The sequence below is a fragment of the Mustelus asterias genome, chromosome 21 (genome assembly GCF_964213995.1).
Source record: "Mustelus asterias chromosome 21, sMusAst1.hap1.1, whole genome shotgun sequence".
NCBI lineage: Eukaryota > Metazoa > Chordata > Chondrichthyes > Carcharhiniformes > Triakidae > Mustelus > Mustelus asterias.
In genome coordinates, this window is record NC_135821.1 from 42,089,639 (window position 1) to 42,107,872 (window position 18,234).

Sequence of the window (18,234 nt, forward strand, 5' to 3'; positions counted from 1 at the left end):
ACAAGTAGCCTTATATTAACACTGCATCGAAGTTACTGTGAAAACCCCTAGTCGCCACACTCCGGCATCTGTTCAGGTACACTGAGGGAGAATTTAGCATGGCCAATGCTCCTAACCAGCACGTCTTTTGGACTGTGGGAGGAAATCGGAGCATCCGGAGGAAACCACGCAGACAAGGGGAGAATGTGCAAACTCCACACTGACAGTATCCCAAACCGAGAATCGAACCCGGATCTCTGGCAGCAGTGCTAACCACCGTGCCACCCTCTTGTCCTTGCTAATTGACTTATTTCAGATTGATTTTGACTTAGCAAATTCCCCTTCACCTCAACCTAAATAGGAAGTTTAAATAAACATGTTCACGTTGTTTTTCCCCCCCGTTTTTAGTTTCATAGTGAACGCATGAAGCATAAATTTCCATCGCTATACAGACAGCTGGCAGAACAAGCACTCCAAGGGTTAAAGTGCCATGCAAAATCCACCTGCCATGCTGCCTATTCAAAGGAGTGCATTGAACAATGCCAGCTGGCAGCAGCTTCCTAACCCTGCGCCAAGATCCTGAACACAATGCTTTGACTATCAGCGTGGGACCTTTCTGAAACATTCAGTTTAACATAAAAGTCCAATTCATTTGGACCCCATGAGTCTGGTTCTGTAGAAAAACATTCACCAAAGCAGACAAGTAGGGGAACCTTCACTAGCCTCGCAGCAAAAATGTAAAGTAACAATCTTGGTACCATAGATGTATTGTTGCTGAGCTGTCACAGAACGCGAGGTAATTTTTACTGGAGCCAAACAAATCTTATTCAGACAAACTTAAGATACCCCACACATTCTTCTAAAGAGAGGATCTTACCATCATGAAGAAAACATCATTTACAAAGGATTGTCAACAGTTAACATCATTTTTTGTTGAATTGGTGCTTTTTAAATACATGATTGAAAATGGCAAATTGTCTAGGGAATGGCCTGAGTGAAATTATGAACCCTTAAAATAAGGGAAAGGTTAAACACATAGATAACCACACGTTACGCAATTACTAATCCATTTCTGTTTCCAACTCTGTGCTCGAAATTCATTTATGCAAAACTACTGTATGATCACTCAATGCATTTGGATTTAAGATGCATATTTGTAGCAAAAAGGGTGGCACGGTGGCACAGTGGTTAGCACTGCTGCATCACAGTGGTTAGCACTGCTGCATCACAGTGCCAGGAACCCAGATTCAATTCCAGCCTCGGGTGGCTGTCTATGTGGCGTTTGCACGTTCTCCCCGTGTCTGCGTGGGTTTCATCTGGGTGCTCCAGTTTCCCCTCAGTCTAAAGATGTGCAGGTTAAGTTGATTTTCCATGCTAAATTGCCCCTCAGTGTCCAGAGATGTGTAGGTTAGGTGGCATTGGCAATGATCATTGTACAGGGTTACAGGGATAGGGCAGAGGGGGTGAGCCTCGATAAGATGTTCTTTTGGAGAGTCAGTGCAGACTCGATGGGCCAAATGGCCTCCTTCAGTACCGTAGGGATTTTATAGAACCTATAAAAATGCCCTTCGCATCGCTATGGATGCATCTTTGTTTCTTTACTTGTCCTATTGCCACTTCTTTTGCCCTTGCATCACAAAACCTTTTATCTATTCTCTCCTGCCCTCCAGCTTATCACTGACCTTCCCTCTGTTTTTTTCTCCCCAACTCGCACCCTCTTTCCCTTGTGCAAAAACATGATTAACTTTTTCCAGTTCTGATAAAAGCCTGAAATGTTCACTTGTGTCTCTCTCCACAGATACTGTCAGACCGACTGATTAACTCCAGCATTTCTATTTTCATGTCTAGTTTCCAACATCTGTAATATTTCTGCTTTTGTACTTTTGCTAATGGGATGGCGGGGAAGGTGGGTCAGCTCTGTTGGTTAGATGGCTGGCACGTGTTTCAGTATAATACCAACATTATGGGTTCAATTCTTGGCCTGGCCTAGATAGATCTGGGTCCTGCCTCCTCACCATGCCCCTGAGAGTGGAAGCCAGTGGCAAACCATCATTGATAAAAACTGCCAAGAAAATGGTTCAGGATGAAACATCAGCCAACAATGAGGACACGACCTGCCTTCAGGCAGAGCACACATGATGTAATAAATTTATACTAATAGTCGTTCAAGACATCACCTTTCATAACTCAAATGAAAATAGTCAATCAGATATAATTGAATGAGATAGGGAGATGAAATGAAAATGGATGGCTTCTAAAATGTGGTTATTAAAGAACCATAAAATCCCTACAGTGCAGAAAGAGGCCATTTGGCCCATCGAGTTTGCATTGAGTCTCCAAAAGAGAATCCCACCGAGGCCCTTCCGACTGCCCCGTCCCCGTAACCCCATGTAACCTCACCATGGCTAATCCACCTAACCTACACATCTTTAGACAATAAGGAACAATTTACCATGGTCAATCCACCTAACCTGCACATCTTTGGAGTGCAGGAGGAAACCGGAGCATCCGGAGGAAACCCACGCAGACACGGGGAGAATGCACAAACTCCACACAGTCACCAAAGGCTGGAATCAAATCCAGGTCCCTGAGACACAGTGAGGCAGCAGTGCTGACCACTGCGACACTGTGGGGACATGACCAATGTTACCATCTAGTTAATATGTGTTTGCTTTTTAGAGCTGTTAGGTTGTGGCCTATGCTTTATTGACCTTGTGGGGCTTACCTCAGTACAGGTAATTTTATGATTGCGGTTGGCTCATTATCCGTCTCCCAAACTTGATTGCATTTTGCTATAATTAAATGCTCAGCCGGAGCTCAAACAGTGCCAATTTGGGATGTAAAATTATCTAGGGCCTCCTTGCATTTGAACATGATTGACTTCCTCATCAAAGATTCTTCACAACTGCAGTAACTCATACAGCAGGAGGGAGGATGGGAACATCATTCAATGGACCTACCCATTAACTGCCTGTCCTGGTCAGTGCAATTTACCCTCTACCACACATTCCAATTGGTAACAGTTAAAGCCAGTTTCAGCAGCGTCAGAAATTTACAGCAGAACAATTCTTACACGATCGATTAAACCACAGGCAAAGTGTTGTAGCTCGGAGAAGCCAATTATAGTTGTCAGATATATATTCAGAATATGAAATGGCTTTTCCCTTATGATTCTTGTGCACCTCTGTTACACTCCATTTTCAGTTACTGGTGATCTCAACTATAATTCATTGGGATGATCTCAATTATGGGACATATACTTACAATTTCTTTATATCAGCAGCAATATCTTTATTCACTCATATACTTCAAGATTGTAAAGCTCTTAGTGCATTAAAAATGAGCTGGAAGGGATAGCCTGGTCTTTAACTCCTAACTCAAAAATGAAGTGTGGATTTCAGACTTGACTTTCACTCACTCAACTGTCTGCTGAAGAGCTGCAAATTTCTGGCCCAAGCGGGATCTTCCAGTCCTGCCGAAGTGAGTGGACTTTTGGCTGACTCATTGCGTTGGCCGTTGGAGAACTCATTGCCCTGGGGCTGGAATATCCCAGCCCGGGTTGATATTTAAACAACTCATTTGCCCAACTATCCATGAGAAAAAGGAAAGGGTCCATACTGCTCGGGTATCTCTTGGCGAGTTGACCTTAGATTGATCCTGGTATTTTCCATAAAAATGGACCATGCTGGAGTTCCACCGTTCAATGAGAAATACATCTGTAGGATGTGTTAATCTGCTGTCCATTCACTGAGTAAAGGAGGAATCTGGAGCCAATCTTTCCTGAACATAGGTAAATTTACAAAACCCAGAGAACACAGGCGCAGACTTCCTTTTCCTTCCCCCCCACACAGATGGAAAGCATTTCATATATATTCTTAAGAATAACGTTCAAACCTTTCCCCATTTAGTGAGCAGCACGGTTGCACAGTGGTTAGCACTGCTGCCTCACAGCGCAAGGGACCTGGGTTCAATTCCGGCCTCAGGTGACTGTGTGTGTGGAGTTTGCACATTCTCCTCGTGTCTGCATGGGTTTCCACTGGATGCTCCAGTTTCCTCCCACAGTCCAAAGACGTGCAGGTTGGGCTGATTGGCTGTGCTAAACTGCCCCTTTGTGTCAGGGGGTTGGCAGGGTAAATGTGTGTGGTTACCAGGTCTGGGCGATATTGTTGTTGGTGCAGGCTCAATGGGCCAAATGGCCTCCTTCTGCACTGTGGGGATTCCATTCTAATCATAGGAGTACTCACACACAACTAGAACATGTATTTCATCGTAATAGGATCGCAACATCAACATAGGGGATCAGGGCATAGATATCATTAAAGTTTGATTTGATATGAAACAGTTTTTCCAGTCTAGTACCATATTTGGAATAGATTGGAGGGAGTCCTTCCTTCTCTGCTTTCAAGGGGTTGCTGTTTATTACTTTGGCTGCTTAGACTACTAACAGCTGAATTGGTGGCTTTCTGATGGAACTCTGTCTTCAGACAAGCTCTCACTGTTATTTTTTAACGTTGGCAACATAGTGGAGTCCTCACCATGCGACTTGTACAAGTTCAAAATACTTTCTCCAAAAAAAGAATGGTGTGTTGATTACCCATCCTCTGTTGTTGTTTGACACATTGACATTCACCCAAACTAGGGATGAGGGACCATTAGAATACAATGGGAGGTCTAAGGAATCCATTCACATTTGTCTAACACACATAAATTTCAATGTTTCTTTTGTCTCTAGTGGAACAGAAAGATGGCTGGAATGCAATAGCTGTTTTGTTGGTTATCCATCCTTAAATAAAAGGATGCGTGAATTCCCCAGGTGGCTATGAATGTCCATATTTAATTAAATATTTTCTTGAGACTTGGGACTGTCTGGAGCTCAAAATGCCAAAAGATCCCACAATTTTCATTGGCCATTCTAATAGGTTGCGTGTTTTAATGTATTGCCTGAAAGTTCATAGACTCCTACAGGACAGGAGGCGGCAATTCAACCCATTGCGTCTGCACTGACCACAATACCACCCACCCCCCAAAGGTCCTATCCCCATAACCCCATTCATTTACCCTAGCTAGTCCCCCTGACACTAAGGGGCAATTTAGCGTGGCCAATCCACCTAACCCGCACATCTTTGGACTGTGGGAGGAAACCGGAGCACCCGGAGGAAACCCACGCAGACACAGAGAAAATGTGCAGAATCCACACAGACGGTGACCCAAGCCAGGAACTGAACTTGGGTTCCTGGCGCTGTGACGCAGCAGTGCTAACCACTGTTCATAATGTACTGGAACAGGATATTAACAGATTCCCAAAAATGAACGAATGATTCAAAGCCGATCATTTTCACAAAGCAGGGAATTTTCTAGAATAGTTTCAAAAATGCTTCCCGTGCATGTGTAGAAGATGAAACCTGCATAGAACATGGAGTCATTGAGGGAAGTTGGAAAATATTCTCCAGTCATCTATCACCTGTTGAAACAACAGGTTGTGGCTTATAAAACATAAAACAAAATTGAATTACACTTTAAAACTAATTTTCTTGTCATTGCTTTCTGTTTTAGACGGAGGTTTTCCATTGTTTGAATTCAAATGCTACTCAAGGTTTTGATGAATAGAAGATAAGTGATGCGAAATTTGCATTGGATCAAGCAGTGCCTGCGTGGGTTTCCTCTGGGTGCTCCGGTTTCCTCCCACAGTCCAAAGATGTGCAGGTTCGGTGGATTGGCTATGCTAAATTGCCCCTTAGTGTCAGGGGGACTAGCTAGGGTAAATGCATGGGGTTATGGGGATAGGACCTTGGGGGGAGGGGGGGTGGTATTGTGGTCAGTGCAGACGCAATGGTTTGAATTGCCGCCTCCTGCCCTGTAGGATTCTATGAACTTTCAGGCAATACATTAAAACACACAACCTATTAGAATGGCCATTGAAAATTGTGAGATCTTTTGGCATTTTGAGCTCCAGACAGTCCCAAGTCTCAAGCAAATATTTAATTAAATATGGATATTTATAGCCACCTGGGGAATTCACACATCCTTTTATTTAAGGATGGATAATCAACAAAACAGCTATTGCATTCCACTGTTCTTGCTCACTGTCTGTTAGAGCCATGCCAACACACAACTTTTTGATATTCCTAATGATAGATTTTTTTAAAAATTAGCTGGAGAGGAAATTCTTTCGTCTTTACTTAGGGGTCCAGATGCTAGCTCTTTGTCCATTAGAAGATAGGGTGGTAAAGAAGGCATGCTTGCCTTTCTTGGTTGGGGCATTCAGTACAAGAGTCAGGGTGGTTAGGCCGCACTTAAGATTATTGCATTCAATTCTGGTCACCACATTGCAAGAAGGATGTGGAGGCTTTGGAGAGGGTGCAGAAGAGGTTTACCAGGGTGGATTAGAAGGCATGAGCTATAAGGAGAGGCTGGGCAAACTAGGGTTGTTTTCTGTGGAGCGGCGGAGGCTGAGGGGAGACTTAATAGAAGTCTACAAAATGATAAGAGGCATAGATATGATTGACAGTCAGAATCTTTTTCCCAGAGTTGAAATGTCTATTACTAGGGGGCATGCATTAAAGGGTAAGAGGGAGAAAGTTCAAAGGAGATGTGGGAGGCAAGTTTTTTTTTACACACAGTGGGAGGTGTCTAGAATGTGCTGCTGGGGTGGTGATGCAGGCAGATACGATAGGGGTGTTTGAGGGACTTTTAGATAAGCACATGAATATGCAATGAGTAGATGAAAATGGAGCAAGGACAGGCAGAAGGGATTAGTTTAATTTGCCGTCATGTTCGGCACAACATCGTGGGCTGATGGGCCTGTTTCTGTGCTGTACTGTTCTATGTTCTAAGATGGCCAATATCTATAAAGGCAGGGTGGTGAGGTCTGACTGCACTCTGTAATCATAGCAGTGAGACTTACCAGTTCCTGTCTGACAAATAACTACCTGAACCCTTTGATAGCTGTTTTACAAAAATTATACTGTAGGGCTGTTTTACCTTAATTTTTTGTCTAGTCAGTGCAAAATGATGAACCCTGCTCCACCATGAGGGCTGAGCAGATGGTATACTTTAATGCACTTAATTTGCTGTTGGCACTATGTCAATAATTATATCATATAAACTAAGCTTCTTCTATACTCAATGGTGAACACTGGTTTATCCAGTTATCATTGTTTTTTTTATTCATTCGTGGGACACGGGCGTCGCTGGCTGGCCAGCATTTATTGTCCATCCCTAGTTGCCCGAGGGCAGTTGAGAGTCAACCACATTACTGTGGCTCTGGAGTCACATGTAGGCCAGACCAGGTAAGGATGGCAGATTTCCTTCCCGAAAGGACATTAGTGAACCAGATAGGATTTTTCCGACAATCGACAATGGTTTCATGGTCATCAGTTGATTCATAATTCCAGATTTTTTTTAATTGAATTCTAATTGCACCATCTGCTATGGCGGGATTCGAAGCCAAGTCCCCAGAACATTAGCTGAGTTTCTGGATTAATAGTCTCAGAATCATACATTAGGAATAGAATAGGAATAGAATCCCTACAGTGCAGAAGGAGGCCATTTGATCCATCGGGTCTGCACTGACCACAATCCCACCCAGGCCCTATCCCCATAATCCCATACATTTGTCCTAGCTAGTCCCCCGGACACTAAGGGAAAATTTAGCACGGCAAATCCAGCTAACCCACACATCTTTGGAGTGTGGGAAGAAACCGGAGCACCCGGATGAAACCTATGCAAACACGGGGAGAACATGCAGACTCTGCACAGGCAGTGACCCAAGCTAGGAATCGAATCTGGTCCCTGGCACTGTGAGGCAGTAATGCTAATCACTGTGCCACCGTGCTGCCCGGGTGATTATACCTTTCGACCATCGCCTCCCCAATGTATTCCTTCCCCACTACAAGTATCATAGTTGGTATCAGTGGTGTAAAGGCTCTGGCACCTTTGATTTCAAGCAGGATTGTAAACTTAGTGCGGCTCGCCAAACCTGGACATTCAAATGACCGATATTTGAAACCTGCGTCAAGCTGCTCAGTCCCAATCACAGGCTGATTTGCTCTTCCAATGCAGCAAATGAGAGCGAAACCATCCTGTGATTGGATGAGCAGCAAAGAGTGGGAAGGTGCTTATTGAAGTTACGTATCAGGGTCCAGAGTGCAAGGCAGTTGGAGCAGTGCAGCCCACTGGTGGCCAAGTACGGGAGTGACTGAAGACAGAGTGTGTGTGGTGGGGTGGGGGGAGTGAGCATGATGGGAGAGATTGCGGAGGAGGGCGGGAAGAGAGCGATTGACATTCATTTCTTGGCTTTGATGGCCTGAAGATGTGAAACACTGTGTAGTTTGTGTTCCCTGCTTTACCTGTAATTTACAGCACATAAACAGGCCATTTGGCCCACTCCATCTATGTCAGTGTTCCACACAAGCCTCCTCCCACCCTTCCTGATCACACAATCAGGGCAACCTTCAGCTTCTTTCATGTGTTACCAACTTCCTTGAATTTATCAAAACTAGAATCATAAAATGGTTATAGCACAGAAGGAGGCCTTTCAGCACATTAGGTTTGTGTCAGTTCACTACAACAGTAACTCAATGAATCCAACTCCTCAACTTGTCCAGATAATTGTCCAGCTCTCTTTTGTAAAACCACAACTGAATGTGTCTCCACCACACGCTCAGGCAGTACATTTCAGATTCAAGCCACTTGTTGCATAGAGGTTTCTCACCTCTGTTCTTTTGTTAATCACCTTAGGGTTCTTAGCCAGCTGCAGTTGGAAACAGTTTCTTCCTATTTCCGTTATCCAGGCCCCTCATAATTTTGAACAAATTTCTAACAAATTTCTTCCCAACTTTCTTTTCTTCAAAGAGAGCAGCCACAACTTTGCTGATTTATCCACATAACTGAGGTGTTTCACTCTCAGAACCATTCTTGTGAGTCTTTTCTGTGCCCTTTCTAAAACCATCACATTCTTCCCATTGAGGCTAAACCAGTATTTTATGAAGGTTTGTCACTCACTGGCTTTTGTACTCTGTGCCCCGATGTATAAACCACAGGATTCAGTATAATTCATTAACTGCTTTCTTGACCTGTCCTGCCAGTTTCAATGGTTTATGCACATATACACCCAGCTCCCTCTGATCGTGCATTTCCTTTAGAACTGTACCCTTTCTTTTATATCACCTCCCCTCGTTCTTCTGACCAAAATCTATCACTTCACACTTCTCTATATTAAACTCCATCTGCCATGTGTCTTCCCATTCCACCAGCCTGTCTATATCGTTTTGAAATCTACCACAATCCTCTTCACAGTTCACAATACTTCCAGGGCCTGCCTCATCTTCAAATTTTGAAGTTGTGCCCTATACATCCAGGTCTCGGTCATAAGTATAAATCTTGAAACGCAGTGATCCCTCTGTATAGCATCCTTTAGTCCTAAGTAAGTAAAGCTGTCTGAAATTCATGTTTTTAATAAACTTGAATTAATAAATTCAATGGTTGTTTTTTTATTATTATTAGCGTCACAGGTAGGCTTACATTAACACTGCAATGAAGTTACTGTGACAATCCCCCAGTTGCCACACTCCGGCACCTGTTCGAGTACACTGAGGGAGAATTTAGCATGGCCAATGCACCTAACCAGCACGTCTTTCGGACTGTGGGGGGGAAACCGGAGCACCCGGTGGAAACCCACACAGACACGGGGAGAAGGTGCAGACTCCGCACAGACAGTGACCCACCCACCTTGGGAATTGAACCTGGGTCCCTGGCGCTGTGAAGCAGCAGTGCTAACCACTGTGCTACCATGTTGCCCCGGTTGCAAAACAAAATTCTAGTTATGGTAAAGATTAATGTTTCAAACACCGTGTGATTTGAAATAACAATAGTAGATTTAGAAATGATCTGGCCAACTCATTTTCTTATTGCGTCTGCACCTCAGAATTTCCCATTACACCACTGGTTGGAATGAACTTTATCTTGATATCTGTTTGCAACTGAATGCTCCTCAGTAATGCAGGACAGCTGAAGGGGTACCAACACGTATACTGTGTGCATTAAGTGTTTCACCTTTGCTGCCTGAAAATCAATTAATGTTTGCATTCAAATAAAACAGAAAAATTAATTACCAGAGTTGTAAAAATGTAGTGGTAATATTCGGTCATCATCCCCATAGCCATAGCCTGAAAAGAAGAGAAAGGCAGTTATAGTTTTAGCAATACTAAAATGTCAGGTTCCATGCACCCCCCGCCCCCCCTACCCTCCTTCCTATACCTACTCCTCTCCTGAATGTTGTGTACAATGAAGAGGAACCGATTCATAGTCCAAGTGGCTGTTATGTGTGAATTCAGGCAAGCAATGTGAGCAAGCAATTGAACTGTTGGATTATCTCAGCCAAGTTCAGCCCTGCCCTCAGCAGAGATCCAGATGTGTACACAAAAAATCACTGGAATAAGACCAGGTGTTTGAATTGTGGCCATCCCAGAGTTGTGGATGTTTCATCATCCGCTACTTTTAAGGCTGAGTAGAATAAATGTTTGGTCTCTCAGGGAACCTAGGGATGTGGGAAGCAGGTGGAAAAGCAGAGTTGAAGCCCAAGTTCTGCCATCATTATACTGAACGGTAGAACGGACTCGACAAGCCTGCCGTTTCCTATGCAACCATGTGTGATCTTTCCTCCTCCCTGCACAAAGACATTGTTGCCAATTGTAATGTTCTCACTGCCTCAGTTCAGATCAGCTAACTCAACATGCATCAGGAATGTTCAATCCATCAACATAACAGCAGAGAAAGCTGGAACTTAGGCCCTTTGAAACTGTAACATGCCAGCCCTGAATGCCTGTGAGGTTTACAACAGCTATATAAGAACAGGGATCAGTCGAGGGGAACCTGCCAGGTGTGCCAAGGTAAGTATAGCCCCTAGGGAGAAGAGGGAAATTCCAATGGCGGGGGGGGAGAAGAAGAAGAGTGCTTGCCAATACTTGTGTGGGAGGGGGAGTTGAAAGAGAGACCCTGATACTCGTGTAGTTGTGGGCGGAGTGGGGGGGGGGGGGGGAAGAAGAGAGATGCCAACACCTGGGGGAGGGGCAGGAGGTCACCCCAATGTTCATCTGTAGGGGGAGGGGGGTCCTCCATGCTGTGGCGGGAGTTTAATTCCAGCGCTGATCAGAGTGCCCAACAAAGATGGTGCCTTGATGTCTGTAGAGCCGGTCTTGCTGGCTCCATCAGGCCTCGTCTTGCCAGAGTGAAGACGTAAACCATGTCTTCTGATTTTCTGTGCACCGAATGCCAGAAAATCTGGTGTGAAAACTCAACTGTGCACTTGGAGAGATACATGTCGGTTTTCAGTCAGAACCTGACACTGACCAATTTTGTTAAAATTCCGCCCACTGGGGAAGTGAGAGTGGAAATGACAAAAGCTGCGGTCTATAATTTTTCAACCTTTGTTGTACTCGGGGCGTGGGTGGTATCAGAGGACTGAAGAATTGCGAATGTTATCATTTTGTACCAAGTAGGCCGTAAAGAGAAGCCTAGCAACTTACGGTTTAACTTCAGCTGTAGGCAAACTTCTAGAAACAATGGGCAATATTCTGTGAGGTTGTACACTGCTGGCAGCTAAATCTTCACTCACAGCAGCGGGGATCCGAGAATCCCAGCTGGGGATGAGGTCAGACAATCCCGGCCAAAAAATTTGGGACAAAATGAACAGTCACTTGGGCAAATGCAGGTTAAGTAATGAAAGCCAGCAGTGGAGTTTTTTTGAAGAGGTATTAACCAGAGAGGGCAATACTGTTGATGTGGTGTATATGAAAAAGACATCTGATGCAATGCTGCACAACAGACATGAGGAAATCTAGAGCTCATGGAATTAAAGGGAGCGTAGCAACACGTGTCCAAAACTGGCTGAGTGACAGGAAACGGAACAGGTTATTGGATATTTTTAGGCTAGTTGAATGTTTGAAGTGAAGCTCCCCAGGGGTTAGCGTTGGATCCCTTGCTTTTCCTGATGTATATTAATGACCTGGACCTTGGTGTATAGGGCACAATTTCAAAATCTGCTGATGATATGAAAGTTGGAGGAGGAGGACGGTATAGAACTTCAAAAAGACATAGACAAGTGGTAGAATGGACTGACAGGTGGCGGAAGATGTTCCATGCAGAGAAATGTGAAGTGATTCATTTTGCTAGAAACATTGGAGACACAATCTAAAATAAGGGGGACAACTCTCAAGGGGGTGCAGGAGCGGAGGGACCTAGGTGCATATATACATTAGTCACAGAGGGTGGCAGGACAGGTTGAGAGCAATTAATAAAGCATCCAACACACTGAGCCTTACTAATAGGGGCATAGAGTACAAGAACAAGGAGGTTATGTTGGATATGCCAAAGACACAAGCTCAGTCTCAGCTGGACTATTGTGCCCAGTTCTGGGTGCCACACTTTAGGAAGGATGTGAAGCTATTGGAGAGAGTGCAGAAAACATTCATGAGAATGGTTCCAGGGATGAAGAGCTTCAGTTATGAAGATAGTCCATCCTTCTCCAATCTATCTTCCTTGAAGACAAGAAAGCAGAGAGGAGATTTCATAGAAACATTCAAAATCACAAAGGGTTGAGACAGAATAGATGAGGAGTATCTGATCCCAAACATGAAATGATCAAGGATGAGCAGGCACAAATTTAAAGTAGTTAGCAAAGGAAGCAAAAGTGGTCCGAGGTAAAACTTTTTCGCACAGTGAGTTGTTAAGGTCTGGAATGCTCTGCCTGAGAGAGTGTGGTGGTGACAGGGTCAATCGAAGCTTTCAAAAGGGTATTCAACTGTTATTTGAAAAATGTGTATGTATACCAGTGAAGGCGGGAGACTGGCACTAAGTGAATTACTCATTTGGAGAGTCAGTGCAGACAGGATGGGCCGAATGTCTTCCCTTCAGTGCTGTAGCAGTTCTGTAATCCTGTGTACAGTTTTCTTTAAACTCTTTGCAAGCTATTTAAAACCAGATTATTCCCAAGTGGTTGCCTAGATGCTGATTAAAACGCTTCTTCTTTATGACAATCCCAATTGCAAATGTATAAATCAAACGGCACTGGTTTTGCCACTCTCTCAAGCGTATGTTTTTAAAGCAAAAATGTTAGTATGGAATACAAACAATTACATTTTAAAACACCATCCACTTGCGCGAGTTCATGGCAGATTTTATGTTCAATGACATGCAAATGAGTTGAGCAAAAATTCGAGAAATAAGCACTTGTCACACTGTGTGCAATGTACACTTGCATCGTTGCTTGTACTCAAAGTGGGCACTCTCTCCCTGTATTCTAACAGCCATTGGGCAGGAAAAGCATTTGCAGAATATCAAATAATAATCCGAATTCTGAACATGTCTCAGTCTTGCCGATAAGAGAGAGGAGACTGCAAACATCTGTTTACAGCAAAAAAAAATTCTTGGTGGCATTATGGTGGGGCTACAAAAATATTGTATTAAAATAATTGTTTCAGTGCTGGAATTCCAAAGTAATTCGTTTAAAATCATCACAGTCTAAAATTATGCAATAACAGTACAAAATTTCTATTTTGTAAATTGGTGCCGCTGTTAAACTGGTTTTGCAGATCGACCGTCCATTATAAAGAATGCCTGAATTCCTTCCCAGTGCTTTTATACTTAGATAAACCACCCTGTTGTTTCAGTCATTGACCTTAATAGGAGCGCTGCAGTGGTCGCTACATTCTGTTGATTCAACTAGTAAACTCGGTGCCAAGAGTGGAAAACATGCAGCTTTTCCTCAAATGTCAGGAAGATTCGGGGAGAAAAGGCTGCGGAACCCACTGAAGAACGGAAAGAGTAACGACTATTATGAAAGACCGACATGATGCAGACAAAGTATTAAGCATTCCAAAAATGTGAATCTGCTGCCAGTTATGTTGACCTGAAGCTTTAATATTCAACCTCTTGACCCCTTCCAACAATGAACAATTGAACAATGGCACAAAGCTGCAGTGACGACGAATGTAACTCACTTGTTTCAGGATCTGAGCAGCCATTGTATAGCTGCAGTCGAATATAATGCGAAATTCCCTGCCGCGTTTCATCTCCTTTAAGAGGGACCTGGTATCAGTTGAGTCGATGGGAAGTTGACGAATCTTGAGTCGGATATTGTACCTGGAGGGAGCTGTAATCAGCTCCTGCAGACGTATGAGACCTTCAATGATAAAGCAGAAAAGCTATTTCTGATGTGCAGTATGTCCTGTCTAACTCAGTATACAATTTGCACTGTCCTCCCCATCTCTCTCTCAGCAATTTATCCCCTCATTTCTTGACAGTATGGGGTCAAGTGAATCAAGTGAATCTTGAACCACAACCCAGTGATTAAAGCCAGATTACAAAATTCAATCAATTTACCTTTAACTGAATTTTGAAAAATCAATTATTTAATGCATTTTTTTTTTTAAAAATGGTCCCAATTTCCTCGATATTTACGAAAGCAAAATATTTTGATTGTAACTTTGATAGTTGACTCTTGACAGTTTTGGGAATGACACAAGTATTCCCATCATTGTTTCAGATTATGCAATAAGGCAGTGCCCTGGTAGATTCTACAAGCTGTACCTGGAAATGTTGGAACAGGCACTTATCCCCAAATCAATAGTGGCCAAAGACAGCCCACAAGGGAGGGGAGACCCTCTGGACTATGTGCCCACCAGGCTGCTTCTCTAATCATTTGAGGATTGTCAAAGATTCTTAGAATCCCCAGAGTGCAGAAGGAGGCCATTTGGCCCATTGGGTCTGCATCGACCACAATCCCACCCAAAGCCTATGCTCGTAACCCCACGTATTTACCCTGCTAACGCCCTGACACTAAGGGGCAATTTATCAAGGCCAATCCACCTAACCCACACATCTTTGGAGAGTGGGAAGAAACCAGAGCACCCAGAGTAAACCCACGCAGACACAGGGAGAACATGCAAACTCCACACAGACAGTGACCCAAGGCAGGAATTGAACCCGGGTCCTTGGCGCTGTGAGGCAGCAGTGCTAACCACTGTGCCACCGTGCTGTCAGGCATAGGGCCACACTAGTAACTTACAGCTGCTCCAGGATAGCTGTATGATGTACATGGACACAGGGAAGGAATTTCACACAAGTGCTAATTTCCACAACTCAGTGAATGATTAAGAGGCCTGGCCACAATCTACAAAATTCTCCAAAAACTTGCCATCTCCTAAAACCACAGAAAGTACAGTGACTGTTATTGAGTTCATGGAAGAAGCAAAAGGTTGTAGTTTGAGATTGGGAGCTGTAGAAGAGATAGGAGAGGAAGAGACAAGGAAGTCAAAAACAATGAAAAAGGAGGGGGTGGGGGAGGAGGGGAGTTGGGACAGTGATTTTCTTTTCAATAAAACATGAAGCAAGATCACATGGCTATCTTAATGTTTGTTTGGCTTAACAGCTTCTTAGAGGATTAATCCTTCAGAAAGAAACACTCTTTAAATTCTCAAGTACGGTGCCTTGCTTCAGTTTAGGGGAGGTTGCCTGTCTGTGTGAATGAAAGAATTGAACACAAGAAGCACTCACTGATGTTTGTGTGAAAAGAGGGAGTCCTTCAGAAAGCATTCTGAGGCTATTCAAACACTGTGGCCAAGGTCAATAAATCGGCTAAGCACTTGGTAACTTGAAAGATTGCATTCTGTTCTGCTTTGCCTACTTTTATCACATTTTTTATTCAGTTGCTTTTGCCTCAGTAACTGAGAACCAGCCATGAGCTCAACCACTAGGTAGCCATTCTATTCACCACCACAAGGGGAGAACAACTGGCTGTTCCAAGGCCATTGCAAGGATGTGCCAGGACCTGGGACGGCCTCAGAACACTTGGAGTATAGAAACAAACTCTCCAGGATTTCAAAAATTACTAAATAATGTTGCATCCATACCGGACAATGAACAATCAGTTATGTTCTGGAATATTCCACGTTCTGATTTTGACAGTGCTCATTTACTCAAAATAAGAGTTAGAACCATAGAATCGCTATCTTGTAGGAGGAGGCCATCCAGCCCATTGAGTCGCACCAACCCCCTGAAAGAGCATCTTACCCAGGCCCACACCTGTGACCCCACACATTTCCCATGGTCAATCCATCTAACCTGCACATCTTTGGACTGTGGGAGGAAACCCACGCAGGCACAGGGAGAAGTGCAAACTCTGCACAGACAGTCACACAAGACCAGAATTGAGTCCAAGTCCCTCGCATTGTAAGGCAGCAGTGCTAACGACTGCGTCACCCAAGTTTTGGAACACGTTGCGCAAAACATTTCTGCACAATGACAAACTTTAAACTGGGCTCAGCACATCAGGTGTCTACATGTGATATTTGGTGGACTCCCACTTAGATGTGCTGACATGATGGTATAGAGTGGAAAAACAAACTTTGAGTAACTTGTATAAAACTCTTCCAAGGGGATTGAAGTGGAATTTTCTCGATTTTCTTTTTCTTGATTTGTTGTTTTGCCTCTCAAGTGATTACATAGCTGCTGATGAGTTTTATTAATTGGAAGCAGATGGTACTGGCTCAGCCAGCTTTTGTTGCCAATTCCTAATTGCCCCCGAGTAAGGTGATGTCCAATTCTGATGCTTCATGAATCATCTTTTACTATGACTAAATGGGCCATTGACCAACTTGAGAATGATGATGGCTGAGAAGTAAGTGGAAGGTCATCTATTGCCTTGAGCCTGGGAACAATGTATTTTGAGCAAAATTAAGCCCGTGATAGGGATGAAAGTCTTGACAAAGTATTCTAAGAATGAGAAGCAATTTAGAGTATCCCATGCGAGAATAGGCCAACCATTGACACTTCCCTGGCATTCCTACATAATGTTATAGAAATTAACCATACTAAAGGGCGCATTTATATAGTTTCTTTAATATAACAATGGATCAGTATAATGGTGTTCCTTCAAAGTCAAATAGACGCCAAGTGGTCATCTAAGTTTGGAGAAATGACCAAAAATATATTAAGCAATGGATTTTGAGGAGGCTTTGGGGTGAAGTTATAACGTGAAAGTGTTTGCAGGTAGTGGATTTCAAAGCGCATGGCACAGAAGCTGAATGTTCTTCCACTATTGATATAGGAAGAGGGGCAGGGAAACATAGGAGGCCAGATTGTATATCATGGGCAGGGATTAAAGGCGAGAGTGGTTTTTAGAGATCAATTTGGGTTAAGCCAATGGGAGGATTTGTTAATCAGCGTGAGAATTTTCAATTCAATGCATCAGGAATGGGAATCCATTGGGTGTCAATGAGCAGCACTTTGCAGAGTTGGGATGCGGGCAGCAAAGTTTGGGATGAATTGGACTTGGTGAAGCTTGGAAAGCAGCAGCCAAAATTTTAGTAGCCCCGCCATCGCTACCAACGAGAATGGAGAATTTAGCACTCAGTCCATTTACTGATGCGGCTCTGGAGAATCCTAGCCACGAGCGAGGTCGGAGAATTCCAGCTCCCGGTTTTTGAATATGGTCATTGGATCTTTACAATTAATCTGGTGGGTGTGACCTTAGGTTAACTTCTCAAACAAGGAACAGATGCTGGGAAAGATTGATTTTTCTTCTCTCAGAGAATTAAGGGATATGCGGAACAGAGGGGAAAATGGAGTTGAAGCCCAGGATCAGCCGTGGTCGTATTGAATGGCGGAGCAGGCTCGATGAGATTTCGAGGAGCACAGCCTGGGGATGTAGCTATCCAAGTTTTTGAAGGTGACAGAGCAAGTTGAGAAGTCCATTTAAAAAGGTTACCTTCATAAATTGAGATATAACAAAAACAAAAAGATCAATATAAAACACTCGTCCCGCCCACCACGGGAATCGGAGCGGGCGAGGGGCAGACCATGGAAAGAACCGTTGACCTCGGGTGGGATTTTACTGTTTTGGGATGAACGAGGCCATAAATACCTCGTGTATCCTATTCTGGACACCAAAGATTCTAAAGAATCTCTAGGCATGAGGGAGAATGGAGTGGAGATTGAATAGAATGTTATCAGGAATGTGGGATAGGTGACATGGGGAGATTAAAGAAGCAGATTTATTTTCTTCAAGATGAGAGAGGATAAGTTGATAGAGATGCCCAAAATCCTGTTGGGTATTGATAGGGGTAAATAGTTTCCAGTGACAGAAGGGTTAGTAACCTTAGACATGGGTTTGTGGACAGCACGGTCACACAGTGGTTAACACTGCTGCCTCACAATGCCAGGGACCAGGGTTCGATTCTGGCCTTGGGTCACTGTTTG

At 43.7% G+C, this 18,234-nt stretch overlaps 1 protein-coding gene across 1 annotated transcript in view; it reads right to left on the reverse strand.

The window, feature by feature from the left end:
• LOC144508894 (glutamate receptor ionotropic, kainate 3-like) overlaps positions 1 to 18,234 on the reverse strand; it is a 536,983-nt gene that overhangs the window by 306,485 nt on the left and 212,264 nt on the right. Inside the window, exons 4-5 of the mRNA XM_078237108.1 lie at positions 13,977 to 14,158; positions 10,092 to 10,145 (exon numbers count right to left, since the gene is read on the reverse strand). Coding sequence (XP_078093234.1) covers positions 10,092 to 10,145; positions 13,977 to 14,158 — 236 coding nt within the window. The remainder of the gene's footprint in view (positions 1 to 10,091; positions 10,146 to 13,976; positions 14,159 to 18,234) is intronic.